General features: G+C 52.2%; 1 protein-coding gene across 1 annotated transcript in view; it reads left to right on the top strand.

Moving 5' to 3' along the window:
- Window positions 1–7,364, top strand: part of LOC144368604 (uncharacterized) — a 35,877-nt gene extending 28,513 nt beyond the window's left edge. Inside the window, exon 7 of the mRNA XM_078027789.1 lies at window positions 7,012–7,364. Coding sequence (XP_077883915.1) covers window positions 7,012–7,364 — 353 coding nt within the window. The remainder of the gene's footprint in view (window positions 1–7,011) is intronic.
- Window positions 7,365–17,946: the final 10,582 nt, after the last annotated feature.

Here is a 17,946-nt window from a genome sequence, read left to right on the forward strand (position 1 = left end):
GGAGCAGGGCCTAGGAGTAGAAAGGCCCAGGGAGAGTAGGGCCCAGAAAAGCAAGGCCAGGGGGAATAGGGCAAGGGGAAGGAGGGTGCAGGAAATCAGTGCCAGGAGGAACAGGGCCAGGGGAACAGGTCCAGGGGGATCGAGGAACAGGTGGGAAGCCGGAAGAGGTGGAACAGGGCCCAGAGAGAGCTGGGCCCAGGGGGAGCGGAGCCCAGGGGGAACAGAATCAGGGGGAGCAGAGCCTGGGGGAGCAGGGCCAGTGGGGAGCAGGATGAGAGGGAGCAGGACCCCGGGGAGCAGGACTCGGGGAAGCAGGGCTGGGAGAGAAATGCCAGGGGGAAGAGGACCAGGGGAAATAGGGCCCAGAAAAGCAGGACCAGGTGGAGCAGGGCCTAGGGGGCACGGGGCCCAGGGGGACCAGGGGCCAGAATGAGCAGATCCAGGGAGAGCAGGGCCCAGGGAGAGGAGGACCAGAGGTAGCAGGGCACATAGAGCAGGTCTAGGGGGAGCAGAGCCCAAAGGGAGTAGGGCTAGGGGGAGCAGGGTCAGAGGATCAGGGCCCAGGAGTAGCAGGACTAGGGGAGTAGGGCCCAGGGAGAGGAGGACCATGAGGAGCAGGGCCCAGGAGATCTGGGATAAGGGGTGCAGAGCCCACAGGGAGTAGGGCCAGGGGAGCAGGGCCAGGGAATCACAGCCCATGTGCAGCAGGGCCAGGGGGAGAAGGGCCCAGGGGGTGCAGGGCCCAAGGGGAGCAAGACCAGAGGGAGCAGAGTCAAGGGAACAGAGCCCACTGGGAGCAGGTCCAAGGGAAGCAAGGCCAGAGGTAGCAGGTCCCATGGGGAGCAGGGCCAGGGAGAGCAGGCTCAGGGGAGCAGGGCCAGGGATGGAGCAGGACCAGGTGGAGCAGGGCCCAGGAAGAGCAGGGCCAAGGTGGAGAAAGGCCCAGGAGGAGCAGGGCCCAGGGTGAGAAGAACAATGGGTGCAGGGCCCCGGGGGAGCAGGGCCATGGGGGAGCAGAACAAGAAGGAGCAGTGCCCAGGGTAGCAGAACCCAGGGGAGTAAGGCCAGGGGGAGCAGGGCCAGGGGGAGGAGGGCCAATGGGAACAGGGCCCAGGGAAGCAAGACCAGAGGTAGTAGGGCACAGGGGAAACAGGGCCCAGGGGCAGAGGGTCCCAGGGTGACTTTGGGCCATTAGGAGCAGAACCAGTGGGAGAAGGGCCCTGGCAACAGAGCCGGGGGGATTAGGGACCAGAGGAGCAGTGCCAGGAAGAGCAGGGCCCAGGGGAGTAGTACCAAGAGGAACAGAGCCAGGGGAGGAGGGACAGGGGAAACAGGGACAAGAAGAGCAGGGCCAGGGCAAGAGGGTTCAGGGAAGCAGGACTAGGCAGAGCAAGTCCAGGGGGAGCATGGCCCAGGGGGAATGAAGCCCAGGGGAGCAGGACCAAGGGGATCAGGGCCCAGGGTGAGCAGGAGTAGGGGGATCAGGGCCAGGGGAGGAGGCCCAGAGGAAGCAGAGCCTAGGGGAGCAGGACCTGGATGAGCAGGGCCCAGTAGGAGAAGGGCTCAGGGGGAGCGGGCCCAGGGAAACCAGGTCCCAGGGGAATCAAAACCAGGGGGAGCAGGGCCCAGAGGAGCAGGTCCAGAGTGAACAAGTCCAGAGTGAACAGGTCCCATGGGGAGCTTGGCCAGGTAGAATAGGACCCAGGGGAGGGCCATGTGAAGCAGGGCTAGCAGAAAAGGGCCAAGATGACAAGGGCCCAGGAATAACATTACCAGGGGGATCAGGGCTCGGGAGAGCAGGACTAGGGGGAGCAGGGCCCAGGGGGAGCAGGTGTAGGGGAGCAAGGCACAGAGGTGCAAGTGTAGGGGGAGCAGGGATAGGGGGAGCAGGGCCAGAGTGAGCAGGGCCAGGGTAGCGGGCCTAGGGTAACCAGGGCTCAGAGGGAGCAGAACCATGGGGAGCAGGACCAGGGGGAGCAGGGCCCAGTGGAGAACCGCCCAGGGGGAGCAAGCCCAGGGAAGCTGGGGTCCCAGGGGAACACAACCATGGGAAGCAGGGCCCAGAGTAGCAGGGCCAAGGGGAGCAGGTCCCATGAGGAGCTGGGCCAGGTAGAATAGGGTCCAGGGGAGCAGGGACATGCAAAGCAGGGACAGCGGGCAAGGGGAAAGGGGTACAAGGGCCCAGGGAGAGCAGTACCAGGGTCATCAGGGCTCAGCAGAGCAGGACCAGGGGGAACAGGGCCCGGGGCGAGCAGGGGTAGGGGGAGCAGGGCCCAGGGGAGCAGGACCAGGGGGAGCAGGGTCCAGTGGGAGCAAGGACAATGTGGAGTGTGCCCAGGGAAAGCAGGGCCCAGGAGGAACATAACCATGGAGAGCAGAGCCCAGGGGAGCAGGACCATGGAGAGCATAACTCAGGGGGAGCAGGGCCCAGAAGAGCAGGGTCAAGGGGGAGCAGGGCCCAGGGGGAAAAAGACCAGAGAGAGCATAGCCCAGGGGAGCAGTGCCAGGGAGAGCAGAACACAGGGGAGCAGGGCCCAGGGGAGCAGGGCCAGGGGAAGCAGAACACAGGAGGAGCAGGGCCGTGTGGGAACATGGCCAGGGGGACCAGAGCCCAGGGGAGCAGGGGTATTGAGAGCAGGGTCCAAGGGCAACAGGGCTCAGAGTAACAGGCAAGGGGGAGTAAGGCCACAGGGTACAGGGCCCGGAGATGCAGGACCAGGGGAAGCAGGGCCAAGGGGGGGAAGGGCCCAGGGGGAGCAGAGTACAGGGGAAAGCAGGGCCCAGGGGAGCAGGGCCAGAAGAAGCAGCGCCCAAGGGTATCAGGACCAGAGGGAGAACAACCCATGAAAGCAGGGCCAGGGGGAGAAGGACACAGGGGAAACAGAGCCCAGAGTAGCAGGGTCCAGGGGGAGCAGAGCCAGGGGGAGCAGATTCAGTGGGAGCAGGTCCAAGGTGAAAAGGGCCAGGGTGAGCAGGGCCAGGGGGAAAAGGGCCAGGGGGAGCAGGGCCAAGGGGAGTGGGGCCCGGCAAAGCAGGACCAGGGGAGCATGACCAAGGGGTAGCAGGGCCTAGGGGGAGTAGAGCCCAAGGGGGAGCAGGGCCCAGGGCAGCAGGACCAGGATGAGCAGGGTCCAAGGGAATCAGAGCCAGAGGAAGAAGAGCCCAGGGGATCCAGGCCAGGAAGAGCAGGACTCAGGGGGAGAAGGGCCAGGGAGAAAAGGGCCAGGAGGAGTAGGGTGAGGGGGAGAAGGGCCCAGGGAAAGCATTACCAGGGGGAGCAGGCCCAGGGCAAGAAGGGCCTGGGGGATCAGGGCCCATGGGAAGCAAGACCAGGGGAAACAGGGCGCAAGTGAGCAGTGACCAGGGAAACAGGGCAAGGGGGAGCAGGGCCAGGGGATTAGGGCCAGGAGGAGCAGAGCCCATGGGGAGTAGGGCCAGGGAGAGCAGGGCCCAGGGGGAGAGCAGGACCAGTAGATTAGGGCCAGAAGGATCAGGGCCCATAGCGAGCATGGCTAACGGGAGTAGGGCCCAGGGGAGCAGGGCCAGGGTGAGCAGGGCCCAGTGGGAGAAAGCCCAGAGAGATCAGGACCCTGGCGAGCAGGACCATGGGGAGCAAAGCCAGGGGGAGAATGGCCCAGGGGGAGCTGAACCTAGGGGGAGCGGGGCAAGGGGAATAGGGCCCTGGGGTGCAGTGCCAGGGGGAAGCAAGGCCCATGGGGAACCAGTACAGTGGAATCAGTGTCCAAGGGAAAAGGGCCCAGGGGAACACCCCCAGGGGGAGCATGACCAGAGGGAGCAGGCCCATGGGGAGCAGGGCCAGGGGGAGCAGGGCCCAGAGAAGAGGGTTAGGGGGAGCTGGTTCAGGGAGAACAGGGCCAGAGGGAGCAGGAACCAGAAGGAGCAAGGCCAGGGGGTGCAGGGCCCAGGGAGAGCAGGGCCTAGGGTAGCAAGGCCAGGGGAACAGGGACCAGGGGGAGCAGGGCCCAAAGAGCAGAGCCCAGGGAAGCAGGGCCGGCGGGAGCAGGGCCCAGGGAAAGAAGAATCATTTGGAGCATGGCTAGGAGGAGCTGGGCCAGAGGGAACAGAGCCAGGGGAAACAGAGTCAGGGGGAGCAGGGCCCAGGGGAACAGGGACCAGGGGAGCAGGGCCAGTGGTAGCAGATCCAGGTGGATTAGAGCCATGGGGATCAGGGCCCATGAGGAGTAGGGCCTAGGGATGGCAGGGCCAAGGGTTAACAGGGCCATGGGGAGCAGGGCCCACGGGGAGCAGAGCCAGGAGTAGTATGGCCAAGGGGAAACAGGGCCCATGAGGATCAGGGCCAGGGGGAGCAAGGCCCATGTGAGCAAGTCCCAAGGGGTGCAGGGCCCAGGAAAACAGGGTCCAGGGGGAGCAAGTCTATGGGAAATAGGGTCCAAGGTGAGCAAGGCCAGGGGGAGCAGGGCCCTGGAGAGCAGAGCCCAGGTGGATCAGGGCTAGGGGCAACAGGGCCCAGGGGGAGCAGGGCCAGGGGGAGCTTGGCTCCAGGAGAGCAGGGCCCAGGGGTAGCAGGGCACAGGGGAAGCAGGGTCCAGGGGGAGCAGAGCCCAGGGAAGCAGGGCCTAGGAAGAGTAGGGTCCAGGGGGAGCAGGGCTAGTGGAAACAGCACCCAGGGAGTGCAGGGCCCAGGGGGAGCAGGGCCCAGGGGAGCAGGCCCGGGGAACAGGGCCCTGGAAGAGCAGGGCCCAGGGGGAACAAGGCCTGGGGGAGAAGTGTCAGTGTCAGGGGGAACAGGGCCCAGGGATATCAGGGCCAGGTGGAGCAGGGCCCAGGGATACTAGGGCCAGGGGGAGGGTATGGGCCACGGGGAGCAGGGCCAGGGAAGCAGGATGAGGTTGAGCAGGGCCCAGGGATACTAGGGCCAGGGGGGTATGGGCCATGGGGAGCAGGGCAAGGGGAGCAGGGTGAGGGGGAGCAGGGCCCAGGGATACTAGGGCCAGGGGGGGTATGGGCCATGGGGAGCAGGGCGAGGGCAGCAGGGTGAGGGGGAGCAGGGCCCAGGGGAGCAGTGCCAGGAAGAGCAGGGGCCTAAGGGGAGCAGGACAAGAGGGTGCAGGGCCCAGGGGAGCAGAGCCAGGGGGAGCAGAGCCCGGGGGAGAATGACCAGAGGGAACAGGATCCAGGGGAACAGAGCCCAGAGGAGCATGGCCAGAGGGAGCAGAGCCTAGGGGAGTAGAGCCAGGGAGATCAAGGCCCAGGAGAAGCAGGACCAGAGGGAGAAGGGCCAGGGGAGCAGGGCCAGGGGAAGCAGGGCCCAGGGGAGCAGGGCCAGGTAGATCAGGGCCCAAGGGAAGTAGGACCAGAGGGATCAAGGCCTAGGGGAGCAGGGCCATTGGGAGCATGGCCAGGGGGAGGATGGCCCAGGAGGAGCAGGACCCAGGGGGAGCAGGGCCACATGGAGCAGGGGTACAGGGCCCAGGGGGAGCAGGACCAGGGGGAACAGGTCCATGGGGAGCAGGGCCCAGGGGGAGCAGGGCCCAGGGGGAGCAGGGCCCAGAGGTAGCAGTGCAATGAGGAGCAGGGCTAAGGGGGAGCAGAGCCCAGTGGAGCAGAGACCAGGGATGCAAGACCAGGGGGAGCAGGCCCATGGGTAGTAGGGCCAGGGGAAACAGGGCCAGGGGAAATGGGGCCAGGGGCAGCAGAACCCAGGGCCAGCAGGGCCAGGGGGAGCAGGGGCCGGGGATAGCAGAATTAGGGGGAACAAAGCCATAGGGAGCAGGGCCCAGGGCTACCAGGGCCCAGGGGTACCAGGGCAAGGTGAAACAGGGCCAGGGTTGAGCAGGGCCCATGGGGAGAAGGGCCAGTGGGAGCAAGGCCCAGGGGAGCAGGGCTCAGGAGAGCAAGACCAGGGGGAGCAGGGCCCAGGGGGAGCAAGGCCAGAAGAAGGACCATGGGGAGCAGGACCAGGGAGAATAGGACCCAGGGGAGCAGGGTCAGGAGGAGCAGGGTCAGGGGGAGCAGGGCCAAGGGGGAGCAAGGTCCATGTGAGCTAGGCCAGGGGGTGCAGGACCCAGGGGAGAAAGACCAGGGGAAGCAGGAGAGCAGGGCCCAGGGGTGGCTGGGCCCAGGGGATTAGGGCCAGAGGGAGCAGGGCCCACAGGGAGCAGGGCCCCGGGGAAGAAGGGCCCAGGGAGAGCTGGGCCAGGGGGAACAGAGCCCAGGTGAGTAGTTCCTGGTGGATCAGGGCCCAGGAGAAACAGGGCCCAGGGTAGCAGCGCCATGGAGAACAGGGCCCTAGGGAGCAGGGTCCAGGGGAGCAGGGCCCAGGGGGAGCAGGGCCCAGGGGGAGCAGGGTCCAGGGAGCAGGGCCAGGGGGAGCAGGGCTCAATAAGAGCAGTGCCCAGGGGGGAGCAAGACCTGGGGGAGCAGGTCTCAGGGGGTGCAGGCCCCAGGGGCACCATGGCCTTGGGGGGCAGGGCCAGGGGGAACAGTGCCAAAAGATAGCAGGGCTAGGGGGAGCAGGACCCAGCGATAGAAGGATCAGGGGAATCGGGGCCAGGGGGAGGAGGGCCAGGGGGAGTAGGTCCCTGTGGGAGCAGGTCCAGGGGGAGCAGGCCCTGGGGGAGCAGGGTCCATGGGGAGCAGGCCCACTGGTTTGCCCCAGTCTGTCTCCATAAATTTTCAATTGTGGCAGTGTGGTCCCCATTGTGCCATCTGGATGTGGTGGCACTGCCCAGGAGTGAGACCAGTCCTGTGGCCACTGGGTTTCCTGGAAGCACTGCTGGAGTTCTCCAGAGACCTGTTAGTTCAGGGAAGGGGGTGCCAGAGAGCAGGCCTGGCCCCTCCTGTCTCCCTGGCTCCTGGCTCACCCTGTCATGTCCCCTCCTGCACCAGCTCCTGCTTTGTGAAGCCTTCCACCATAGGGTCCTCATCAGAGTCAACCAATACCTGTGCCATACCCAGAACAAATAGAACTATAAGTTAAAAAAAAACCCTTTTTCCATGAAGTCCCCAGCCTCAGGTATTTTGTTACAGGAAAAGAAAACAGACTAATACAAGGCTTTAGCCAGTACCTGGATGAGGCTTGGCTGAGTGGTGCCCTTCCTTCAGGCAGGAATCTGGCAATAGCCCTGCAGGGTTCTGCAGCCAACACCTTCCTCCAGACACTGACTGGCCTCTCCAGGTATCCCCAGCATCTGGAGAAGAACCCAGGACAATACAGGGCCCAGAGTGCAGCCAGCCAAGCCCCAGAGCCCTTCTTGGAGCTCTCTGTCCCTGGGCATCACGTGAAGAGAAGATCAGGCCAGGGCTATGGAATATTCTGGAGTCCGGTGAGTCCTGGGAGCAGGGAGGAATACAGGCCTCCACCTCTGTTTCTTCCCCCATAAAACAAGCTTGGGTTCTGTCTACCCTTCCCTGTGGGCCACATGGGGCAGCTGCATGTTCCAGAAGGGCTGTTGGATGAAGGAATGAATGAGTGAGTGAGGAGTGACAGGCCAGGGATGAGGACCTGCCCTGTCTGCCCCCTGCTGCCCTTCAGGAGGACAGGACAGGATGAGGGGGCTGGGTCATGGGGCCGGGAAGAACTAGACACAGGGTCCTGGAGGGCCTCCTGCACCACGTGCTCAGGCAAATGAACTTGGGTTGCTGCTATTTGGGGACCACATGGTCAGGACAGTCAGAGGTCGTGAGGCAGGCCCTGGGAAGGTCCTGCTGCTGAGGTGTGGGGCCTCCAGTGCCAGGCAATGGCTGGGGAGCCCATTCGGGGGCCTGATGGATGGAGTGCCCACCTGCTCCTACTAAGACCCCTCCAGCACTGAATTTCTGTTGGCCATTGAAGGGAAGGGGGTGCTCCAAGTACCTGGGGCCCGAGGCTGCTCTCCCACCCTCCCTACCCCAGAGCCAGAGCCCAGAGGGTCTGTGAATGTGCTCCCACCAGAGAATTGGAGGCCCAGCTCCTGACCTGTCTCAGCATAGTACAGGGCGAGCTCTACAGGAGACCTGGTGGCCCGACCCCAATTCTAGGCAAGCCCCAACTATTGCCCCCACATATCCTCAGGGGTGTGTAGCCTGACACCACTTGATCCCAATTCCAAGGAGCACCCTCTCTAGTCTCTGCCCAGGGTCTTTCCAGGAAGACCCGCCCTCTCCCTGCCCCCCAGGGCCCACCTGCAGCAGCTGGTAAACAGGGACTTGAGCTCAGGCCGAGGGCCCTTGTAGCTCACCTGCTTCAGGTACCTGGTCTCCTTAAAAGCAACTTATCTCTCAGGTGACTACACTTACAGGTCCTTACTCCAACAAGGAGCTCCTCATCCCACTAGCTGGCCCTCTTGGGACCCTCACCACACTCCAGGCTGTCCCCCACATCCAGGGTTCCCACCCTTCCTGATGTGCTCAGAGTCTCATGTTTCTTGCCCAGATGGTGGGTCTTCCTATGGCTGCCCCTCTCACTCCAAGACCTCAACCCACCTCGAAGCCTCAGCTGAAAAGCTCCACTCCAGGGTGCCCGGGATCCCCTGCTCCTGTGCCCTGTGCTGGCCGTGTGCCTCGTGTGCTTCTCACAGAGTGGGGGCTGTGCACTGGGTTCCAGTGACTTCTTTTTGACAGGGGGATGCAGGCCAGGCTGGTGGTGGTGGAAGGGACAGAGGCTGAGCAGGTCTCCCCCGTCCCTGAAGGTCTGGTGAAGAACCAGGGAGGTGTAGGGCCAAGGCATCTCTGGAGGGGACAGGTGGGTCCCACAGACAGGCAGAGAGAAGAGGCATGTGGTCTCCACCGCAGGGTCTGGGCCTCTGGGGACATGAGACACCAACACAGTTCACTGTGCCCTGTCCAGGGCACATCTGCCCAGGAGAGCTCTCAGGGCTGCTGGAGCTGCATGCCTGCTGGAACCAAGATGCACTTGGGCGTCCACCTGTGCACACTTTCTGCTCAGGACTCCCTGTGTGGGTACCAGTAACCTGGAGGAGCTGGATGGTAGGAAAACTCCCTTCCATTGTCAACTCACATCTGGAGGGAGGAGGGGAGATTAGCCTGGAGTCAGAGGGAACAGGGCCTCCCTCAGGATAGGTGGCATTGGCGCGGAGATGCCCAGGGCCCTGCAGGCTTGTGCCCCCCACTCTCTCCTTGGCAAAGGAAGCCTGGAGCCCCTGCCTGCTGTCCCTCCATGCTGGCAGGAGATGTCTTCATATAATATTGATTGGCTTGCACAGACCCTGGGTTGTCAGGATGAAAGTCTGGAGACTCTGCATGTAAATTAACGTTTTCTGTGGTCCTTAATTCTTTCCTTTCACACACTCCTCAGACACCCGCACCAGGCCAGAGGTGAGGGATGTGTTGTCCAGTGCGGCGCCCACATTGAGGCGTTGTCCATCCGTGTCCTTTGCAGCCTGTGTGGTGGTTGAGAAGCAGGGTCCCAGTCAGCAAATCTCCGGCTTGTCTCCTGTACATGTCAGACAAAGTGGTGATGGTCATCTTCTTGTTCCCTGTGAAAGCTGTGAATTTTGGGGACACTGTCAGCTGGCATCTAGTTTGTTAGCTGAAGGATGCTCTTTTCCCATGATCTTAGCAGCTTTGCACAAGGGAATATACTGAGCTGAATTTGCTGAGTGGGATGTGGTCACACTGTGACTGATGTGCTGTTATAGATTGGCTGTTGGTGCAAGCCTCTGGACAGAGCACCTGAATGATGATGGGAGAACCGTGTGACCACAAGTCGTGTGCAACAAAGAGAGTCATGTTTTAGTATTAAATTTTATGGTACTCGTCTTTTACATGAGTAAATTTATGTGTTCTTTTTTGTAAATGTTCATTGGCCACTGGGGTGTCAAAGTTTGTTTTTGGGGATGCTGATACGTTTTGATTTTGCCTTTGCCTACAGTGCAAGAATTGTGGGGTGCATGGTTGCATCTGACTATGTTGCAAACTTTTTTCCTTCTTGGGAATTGTGGAAATTCAGAGAATTTTTGGTTGCATGTCCATTTTGAAGATGGTGTTCCTAATGTTTTTATTTGCATTCATAGTTTTGGGTTTATTATGTTTCAAGTTGGCTGGTGAAAATATGTATGTGTCTGGATGGATTATTGAGAGAAAGTTGTATTTCTAATGAGAGAGTGGGACTGGTTACATTTGAAGGGTGTGGGAAATAATATATATAAACTCAGGGAGTTTGGTGTAGGTGTTTGTATTTTGGCTTTGGAATATTTCACCTGTGGTTCTCTGCAGTCCCCCTTCCCCCCAATTCTGCAATTTTTGTTTGTATCATGGGTTATTTGGAAAAGATATGTGTATGTGCATGTGCATATGGGCAATGTTAAGTAACATCATTGGGTGTATTTTTGGTGGGTATATAGTATATTTTGGGAAATGCAGTGGGAATGTTTGCCTATTCAGGATATCATGTATAGTTGTGGGTTTGCTTGTTGTTGTTTTATGGATTTTTGTATTTCCTTGTGTGAGGTCAGGTCTATAACTAATCTTGAGTGGCAGAATGAATATGTGTGATTGTGAAGTGTATGTTATTCTCCATTTTGGGAGTTGGATAATTTATATCTTTGTGAATATCTGGAAAGATGTGACTTTGTATATGCAGGTAGTGTGAGATAATAGGATATTTGCATATTTATATGTAGCTATTTGATGCTTGTGGAGATTTACATGTGTATTGAATTTGTAGTAACTAGCATTCCTCAGGTGTCTGTGGGGTGTTTTAGGATCGGAGTTGTGTTAATTAAGATTGTTCAGGGGACATGGGTAACAAGTATTTGAGGGGTCTGGCAGTTTTGATGAATATCTTCTGGGGGAATGTGTTTTAAGTGACAACTTACTAGTATGTAACTAGAAAGTAAGGCTGTCTGATTCTGATGGAATGCTGGGCTTGTGCATTTATGCCAAAAAGTAGGAATTATGTTTGTACGTATTACAGATAGGTAATATGCTATAAGCATTTCTTAGTATTGGGGGGATGTAGGAGCTGGTTTCCATTTTTAAAAATTAAAAATTTTTAAATTTACGAGTGGTTTGATGCGTATTTTTAAGTGGTATGCTAGAGAATATTGTGTCTTTGGCATGTGTACTACTCTGTGTATATTGAGCTGTGGGTTGGATGAATCATGTAAGATTATTTTCAGAAATGTGGTTGTTATATCAAAGTGTATTTTTGGAGAATGCTTGGGTGTCTATATGTGTGTGGAAATGTTTGGGAATAAGGTTTATGTTGTGTTCTGAAGATGTGGAATGTGGCAGTGTTTGAGAGAGGTCTGTATATTCAGGTATTGGGAATGTTTGTGTATATGTGTTAGTGTGTGGGAGTTATGTTTGTTTTAGTCATTGTACCTTTGTACATGTGTTTGCTCTTCTGTCTGTATTGTTTTGGTACTCTTACTTGAGCCCAGAGCCTCACACTTATGTAATTAATGTTTTTGTATGTAGGCATAAGAGTGTTTGGGTATGTTTGGGCTCAAGGGTGCTGTTTCTGTTTATTCCGGAATGTAATGTTTATAGAGATTGGTGATTTTGCTTAAAAGAGTGGTCCTGGTGTTTGTGTTTGGTCTTATGTATTCAAAACCTGTAGGATATTGGAGATCATGTGAGTATTTAATTCATGGGTTTTTGGTAAGTATTCAGGGGTTGTGGGAGGTTCGTTGTGTGTGTTTAGAAATAGAGAAGCCATGTGGATTGGCTGTGTATTTGTGAATAGCAGATTACAGGAATTTTAGAGCTTTAAGCTTTTGTTTCAGTCTTGGCTGGGGGTGTTGTGTGAGACAACTTGTGTATGCTAGGTGGTTTTCTGGAGTCTGTGCCCATAGTATTTACACAGCGTGCATATGGACAGTGTGTCTGTTGTATGTTTGTATCTAGCACATGTGTATGTGTGTGCATAGTTATAGGAATGACGTGAACATTCAGGGTACTAACTAGGGTTTTCTATTTTAGGTAGAAACTAGTAATTTGTCTATGTGTCGATGGTGCATGTGTCATCAGTGAAGGGTGTGAGAATGTCTTCAGAAATGTAGGATTCTCTACTTAAACCTTCAGGTTTCTTGGCAGAGAAGAATTTAAGGCCCAGATTTTAGAGAAAGTCAAAGAGCTTGATTGCAAAGCAAAAGTACACACTCAAAAGGCTGAGTGTGGCCATACTTAGAGGCCAATTAGCCTCCCAGGCAGATGGTTGGTGGCTTATAATGTTCAGGGAAAATAATATTTATAAGCAGGGGTTGTATATGAAGGGGATTCTCTTGATTTGGGAGGTCTTTTGTGGATCTATGCTTAGTTTCATTAGCATCTATTTATGCAACCAGCGGGTGTATACATACATGTGGTAATAAGCCTCAATAAGTAAAAAGGTGAAAATTAGGGTTAGGAATGTCTCTGTAGCATCTGCTTGAGGAACCAGCCTGAGCTTGCTCAAGATTGCAGTTACTTTGTAGTTAGGTAGAATACTGTTTTTTCCAGTCAGATGCTAGTAGGATATTTATGGTTGAGTAGGAGGCCTGAAACTGCAGATATCTTTTTTTAACTAAGAGCAGCTCACAAGTAGCCTGCTAACCCAGGACCCACTGACATCTACTTATCCTGTTCCCTATATCATAGGTCTGTGACTGTGAAGGTCTAATGAGGAGTGTATCTTAGAGATATGTGATGTAGTTTCATTTGTACATTTGAGGTTGGAGTTGAAGTTCCTACTTGGGGTACAGGTGGACTGTGTGCACATATTCATATATGGGCTGGATCTGGCTGGCACTAGCTTGTGATGGCTCAAATCTGTCTAGTTCTGTGTTCAGTGGCATCAGGTTGGTAGGCTGAAGTTAGTCATGGCAGGGTGGTTACAGCACATAAATTAAATGTGAAGGCATGGGGGCTGGAGTCATGGCTCAGCACTAGAGCTCTTGCCTAGCATATGTGAGGCCCTGGGTTCGATTCTCAACACCACATAGAAATAAATGAATGGAGTAGGGGTATTGTGTCCAACTACAACAAAAATAAATATTTTGTTTTTTTAAAAAGTGAAGTGTTGCTTTCCTCTCCTTGTGGATATCTTACTAAATATTTACTGGCACACCTCTAAATGTGTGCATGAGTAAGTGTGTGTGTGTGTGTGTATGTGTGTGTGTGTGTGTGTGTGTGTGTGTGTTCAGTATGTATGTGTACATGTTTGTGTGAAGTAAACACATTCAGGCAACAGTCTATTTGGATTCTCTACATGTATTGTGAGTTGGGTATCAGGGGTTATGGACCCTTGTGTCTATGCCAAGATACTGCATTGATGCAAGCTGGGTTATTTGACTTTCTTTTCAGGGCCACAGAATCCTCCTAAATTTTGATTTTTGTTCTTTGTGTGGATAGATTCAGTGAGGTCTGTTCCTGAAGCAGAGACATAATTCTTCACCATTTGTGTGGTCCTGGATCTAGGTCATGAAATGGTTAGCATCGTGGGCAGATAGCTATGGAGAGCAGAACATTCATAGCATTGGCTACATGATGGGCAGAAGTCATAAAGTTGTGTGATTTCTTTTACATGAAATGAGATGGGAGATGTTCTCTCCATGCAGAATGCTCTCATAAGCAACTGGGCAGCTACAGGGGCTGTTGGATTCTCTGGGTCATAGCTGGTGGGCAGAGACACCTTGTTTCATGGGTTGATCTGTTGAAAGCCTGCAAAATCTGTGCCTCAGCTACCGTGTGCCTCCCTAACCCTCATACACACACACACACACACACACACACACACACACACACACACACACACACACTAGAGGTATGTTAGTAAGATGTCCTTTAGGAGTAGGCAGAGAGCCTTGATTTCTAGTTTACAGAGATGTAACTATCCTACCATTCTTAAATTTCACTGCCAATCTGGTGCCACTAAACACATTGTATCACAGTGTTCAGTGATGCACTGACCCTTGGGCAAGTGGCTTTGCTCAAGTGTCTTAACCTCTCTGAGCCTCAGCTTACTTTTCTATAAAATTAAAATAATAAAGCTAACTCTACAAGATTGTGAAGATAGAGTTAAGGTGTAAAGTGCTTGGTTCAGTGAATGGTATGTTTTTAGTAATTGCCAAAATGTTTGGTATCCTGTTTATTGGTCCATCCAGAATATAACTGTCATCTCCTTAATACACCCCCCGTTTCCATACATATCAGTACATCAGCATGTATTTTATGGCCCATGGGGAACATGGGATTCCTGCTCTTGCTCCCAAAGCCCCAACTTCTATCTCTCCCTCATAAGAACATTGAGTTTAGCATCTGTCTCATGTAGGATTGATACCTCAGGGGCAGGGAGCAGACCCATTGACTTCAGATCCTCCAGAGTATCCTTCAGTGTCTACATTAAGTAAGCAATGAAGAATGAAGAAGAGATATAGGAAGGTATATTTTTGACTTTCCATAAGTTCAAGTATGATAACTTGCTCTTGGGTAAAATTTGTTCCTCAGAGTCTACACCTAGTTGAGGGTGTAGCAGAAATGACTTAGTTCCTGACCTCAGTGCATCTCTACCCTGCACCATGTGTCTCAACACAGCCTCCCTTCCATTCTGGCTCTGTTATTGCTGTCTGACCTAGCTTGCTTGGAGTCCTCCTCTTTTTTTCTATCATTGACAAGAGGACATCATGAGTCTGATTGCTGGAGGATATGGCCTTGGGAGAGCTGCATGTCCCTATCACTTGAGTGAGGCCACACTGGGGAAGGAGAGCTGTCTGGCAGAGCCATCCCTAATCCTGACCCTCAGATGCGGTGACTGAGAGGATAAATGCCTATCATTTTTAATTGCTGAATTTTCCAGTGTTTGTTAGTCTACAATATCAGTTCACTAGGTAAATAGTACTCCCAAAAATAAATGCACACCATAAGATCAGATTGCAGTTATCAAGTGAAGAGAAAACCACAGAAGTTGAAACCATTTTGTTCCAGAGAATGTATTCTTCCATTTGCACTTTTCCTCAAGCCTATATTTGTAGCCCTTCCCTTCTTTCTGTAGAGACCCTGTCCTTTAATTTAATTGCTTACTGATTCTCTCCAAAAACTTCATGTGTGACTCCATAATACATATATTTGTTTATTTTCTATTTTCTTCTGTGGGGTGAAATATCCATAAGAGAAATGGTCTTTCAGTGTCTCTTGGTGCTTAATGAGTAATCATTGAAGGAATCAAAGAATGCTGTCTTATGTTGAGTTCCTTGCAGTTCGGTCCTGAGACAGCTTTGTAAGCAAGTTTTTTGTTTGTTCATTTTTGTTTGTTTAAATATTCAAAGAGAGCATAATAAGTTTGAGGAGAAGTTGAAATATGACCCAGGCCCCCAAACAGTCTCAGCTAGCCTCTTGTGTCAGTGGAGGATTAATATTGTCATTAGCTCAGCTTTTTATTACCAATTTATCCATGAAACCACCCTAGAAAGTTGTAAGAGCTCTTGAGGGTGCTCTCTCTATAGCTGATGCAGATGTCAAGGGAGCTGACGGTCAAGGTAGTTTCCAGCAGCATTCCCAGAAATTGGTAAAAAAAAGTCCCTTTATTGATAATAGATCCAAATTGCAGATGTCAGTATCCAACATAGTCTACTTCTGTTCAGCTCAAATTCATTACTTTCATCTCCATTATGAGGAAGGAAAAAACAAATGTGTATTTGTGTTCAGGATTGTGGGAGTGTTTTATGTATGTTCAGAGTATTTAGGTTTATATGTTTAGGTTTATATGTATCAATTTAGGGGCTGTTAGAACTGTGTATAAGAGGGTTAAAAGCTAGTATATATATATAAATTTTCAGTTGTAGATGCAAACAATTATTTTATTTATTTATTTTTGTGTGGTGCTAAGAACAGAATCCAGTGCCTTATATAAGCTAGGCAAGTTCTCTACCACTGAACCCCAGCCCCAGGCCCAGCCCCTAGCATATACGTTTTTGAAATGAAAGAATTTCAGGAGAAAATTTGCTAGTTTTTGTTGAGAATTTTACGTCATGTGTGTGTTTTTCTCACTGTATCCCAATAGAGTCAATGACTCGAGAAGTAGTGAGAATGAGCTTTATTAGCAACAAGCTGGCCTGATGGAATGGAAGACGATAGGCTCAAAGGAACATATGATGGTCCTAGGTGGGTGCATCAGTTGTCTAGAGTTTCAGAAAAGTAGCCTCTGATAGAATGTGGGCTGTATATGTCTTATCTTATTCATGTATGTCACCAAGAGTTCCAGTCCAGTAGGTCTAAACAAGACTTAATTGATCAATGTTTCTCTGTTAAAATTCTTTATTAGAGTGGTTTGTGGGTTTTGTTGTGGTCAACATTTCTTTTTCTGTTATTGCGGGGGTCATGGTTACTGGGGATTGAACTCAGGGGCACTTGGCCACTGAGCCACATGCCCACCTCTAGTTTGTCTTTTATTTAGAGACAGAGACTCAATGAGTTGCTTACTTCCTTATTGTTGCTGAGGCTGGCTTTGAACTCTCGATCCTCCTGCCTCAGCCTCCGAAGGTGCTGGGATTACAGATGTGCACCACCATGCCTGTCATGGTCAACATTTCTGGCAAGCATCTTTTCAGGTCTGACCTTCTCCCATAACTTTGGACTAGGAGTTTCCAAGAAGGGGTAACATCTTGTGCATTTCTAGCTGGGTTTATAGTGTGCAGATAATCTGTGAGAGACAGGGTAGGTATAAGCTAAGAGAATTGGATTTTCATTGGGTGAAAGGCTTATGTGTTCTTTCATGATGTTTCTTTCATTATAATTATTATAAGAGAGCCATTTGACCAAAAGGCATTTTGCAATAAAAAGATTCATATTTTCTCATCAATTTTTGTGTTTCTCATGTATCGTGCAGTGAAATTGGTGATATGCTCTTATGTGGTGTTGGTGAGCTGTTGGGGCAGCCCTTGTATGAATTTCTGGATGCCAGGAAGTTTTCCTTTCATTTTCATGGGCATAAAATCATGGGGTGGTTATTTGTATGAGAAAATGAGATGCTGTGCTTTTCCTGGAGGAATGGTAAGAATTCAGAGGGATTCAGTGTTTTTTATACTCTTTTTTTTTTGGAGGAATGCTGGTTTCCCTAAAATGTTGATATGCATTCAAAATTTAGGGTTTGTTTTGTTTTAAACTTACCCATGAGAATCTGATATGTGTTCACCGGTGTGTGTGATGGTATCTGTGTGGCTATTTGAGACCAAGGGAAAGTCATGATGTTTTTTGTGAGACTGTGAAGGGTTTGGTGTATTTAGAGGGCCATTGTTCATTTGTTTAGGCTCATGAACGCACCTTGGGATGTTTGGGTGTAACGTGTGTTTGCCTATGGGCTATGTTAATGAATGTGTTTGGGTCTAAATCTATGGGTTTGCCATGTGATTGATATTGTTGGAAAATGGAGGAGTGGTATTTGTATACTTGGGATATGGGATATACTTGGTTATGTGGGGTTTTATAAAAAAAAAGTTCTTTTCTTTATTCATGTATATGTACTTGTGTGCTTGAAGGCTGGTCAGTTACTAATTTTGTGGAGTAGTAGGATGAATATGTTCAAGTGTGTTGTGGAGTTGGTAGGGTTCTGCATTTTTATAGACAAGGATTTATTCATATTTGGGAGTGTGTGAACTTGTATATGAAGATAGTATAATGTTCTGTGTATAATTTGGTATATTTGCATATTTTTATGTAATGGGTAACTGTAGAAATTAGATGCATATGGAGAGTTACTTGTGTCTTCAGTTTGTATTAACTACTACAGCTCCGGTATTTGTGGGTGTATTTGTGTTGCATGTATCAGTAATAGTTGTGAGAAGGGGAATATTTAGGTGTCCATTAGTATGTGTGCTTAAGGGACATGGCAATTGATGTCTGCTTTCTGGGGCCATATATGTATGAAGTAGAAAGTTATTTGTAACTGGGAGGTGAGTAAGTTATTTGTAACTTTCTCAAATAGAAAGTTATCTGTAACTGGTATGTGATGAAGAGGTGACATTGTGCATATATATGAAGGTTATG

The sequence above is a fragment of the Ictidomys tridecemlineatus genome, chromosome 11 (genome assembly GCF_052094955.1).
Source record: "Ictidomys tridecemlineatus isolate mIctTri1 chromosome 11, mIctTri1.hap1, whole genome shotgun sequence".
NCBI classification, from domain to species: Eukaryota; Metazoa; Chordata; class Mammalia; order Rodentia; family Sciuridae; genus Ictidomys; species Ictidomys tridecemlineatus.